The following is a 1,430-nucleotide window of genomic DNA, read 5'->3' on the forward strand; positions in this document are numbered from 1 at the left end:
GCTTTTATTATATAGGATTGATTTAATACAGGAAGGGAGCGAGAAACATCAATGAAGAGAGAGAATCATACATCGGTTGTCTCCTGCACGCCCCTTCTGGGGATCGAGCCTACAACCGGAGCATGTGCCCTTGACCAGAATCTAACCTGGGACCTTTCAGAGTGCACAGTCTAATCCTCTATCCACTGAGCCAAAAGAACTAGGGCTCATTGGTTAATTCTTGTCTGTGCCCTGGCCAGGAATTGATCCGTGACCTCCGGGTTCATAGGTCGTCCATCAACCACTGAGAAACACCAGCTTGGCTCATAATGCTTTTATTGACTTAAGAGAGAAGGGGAGAGACAGAGAGGGTCAGCTAGAGAAAGAGACAGGGAGACTAGTACTCAGGTTGACAAGAGCCAGGGACCCCATCACATGTCCTACGATTCGTCCTTCAGCTCAAGGATCATTTCCTCCGTGTCATCCTCCTTGATGTGGTGCACAATGCGCCAAAATTGGCCCATGGAGTCCACGTACTGACTGCCAAGATGGAGTTTCCACATCGAAGGCATGGTGCTCGAGGTCAGAGGGCTGGTGGTGAGTGCGGTATACCCACTGGGGATGTCGTCCTGCCACAACCGTACTTGCAGGTCACCTCCTGTGTCCATGAGAATGTGCAGCCATGTGCGCTGGTTCTCGTCCTCATATATTGAGTGCCCACGGATCCTCAGGCAGATGGGGTGTGAGGTGAGGTGCTTCTTCGATGGGAGCTCGGCCATGACACCTCCGTGGTTCAAGGAGCAACAGCCACAGCTTCTCAGAGCCTCTCCCTAATTCGGTCCTGGATCGAAAGACAGGGGATGGGGTCTCCAAACGCATTTTACCTCGGCTTTTATCTTTATGGTTTTTAACATTGTGTTTGTGGTTAACTTTTGTTTATTTTGCAAATTTATAAATCTCAGCTTTTCTTTGTTTTTAGCTTTAGATATCTCTTCTCGAACAACCTGTACAAAACGTACTTAATATAAAATATGACCCTATGAAGGTACCATGATCCTATGGAATTTTAAAAGTATTTTTTAAATGACAGTTGACATAGCACATTATGTTCATTTCAGTGCTGAACTCCAATTATTAGAAATTATATAATGGACTAAGAAATCATGCAATGAATCTCATACCCATCTGACACCATACACAGTTATTATAATATTACTATAGGCTCAGTGCACAAAATTCATGCACTTGGGGAGGGGGCGTCCCTCAGTCAGCCCTGCCGCCTCTCACAGTCCAGGACCTCTTGAGGGATGTCCAACTGATGGCTTAGGCCCTCTTTAGCGATGCCTTGGAGGCTCCCACCAACCCCTGTACTCGGCAGCTTTGAGCCTGGCCCTTGGCTGAGTGGCGCTCTCCCTGTGGGAGTCCACTGACCACCGGTGGAGAGCTCCTGT

The 1,430-nt window shown here is 47.9% G+C and overlaps 1 protein-coding gene across 1 annotated transcript; it reads right to left on the reverse strand.

Moving 5' to 3' along the window:
* Positions 1-419: 419 nt before the first annotated feature.
* LOC132223750 (T-cell leukemia/lymphoma protein 1A-like) lies at positions 420-758 on the reverse strand. Its single transcript, XM_059678773.1, has one exon. The coding sequence runs from the start codon at positions 756-758 to the stop codon at positions 420-422; it is 339 nt and encodes a 112-aa protein (XP_059534756.1).
* Positions 759-1,430: the final 672 nt, after the last annotated feature.

This window comes from Myotis daubentonii, chromosome X, assembly GCF_963259705.1.
Source record: "Myotis daubentonii chromosome X, mMyoDau2.1, whole genome shotgun sequence".
Taxonomy (NCBI): Eukaryota; Metazoa; Chordata; class Mammalia; order Chiroptera; family Vespertilionidae; genus Myotis; species Myotis daubentonii.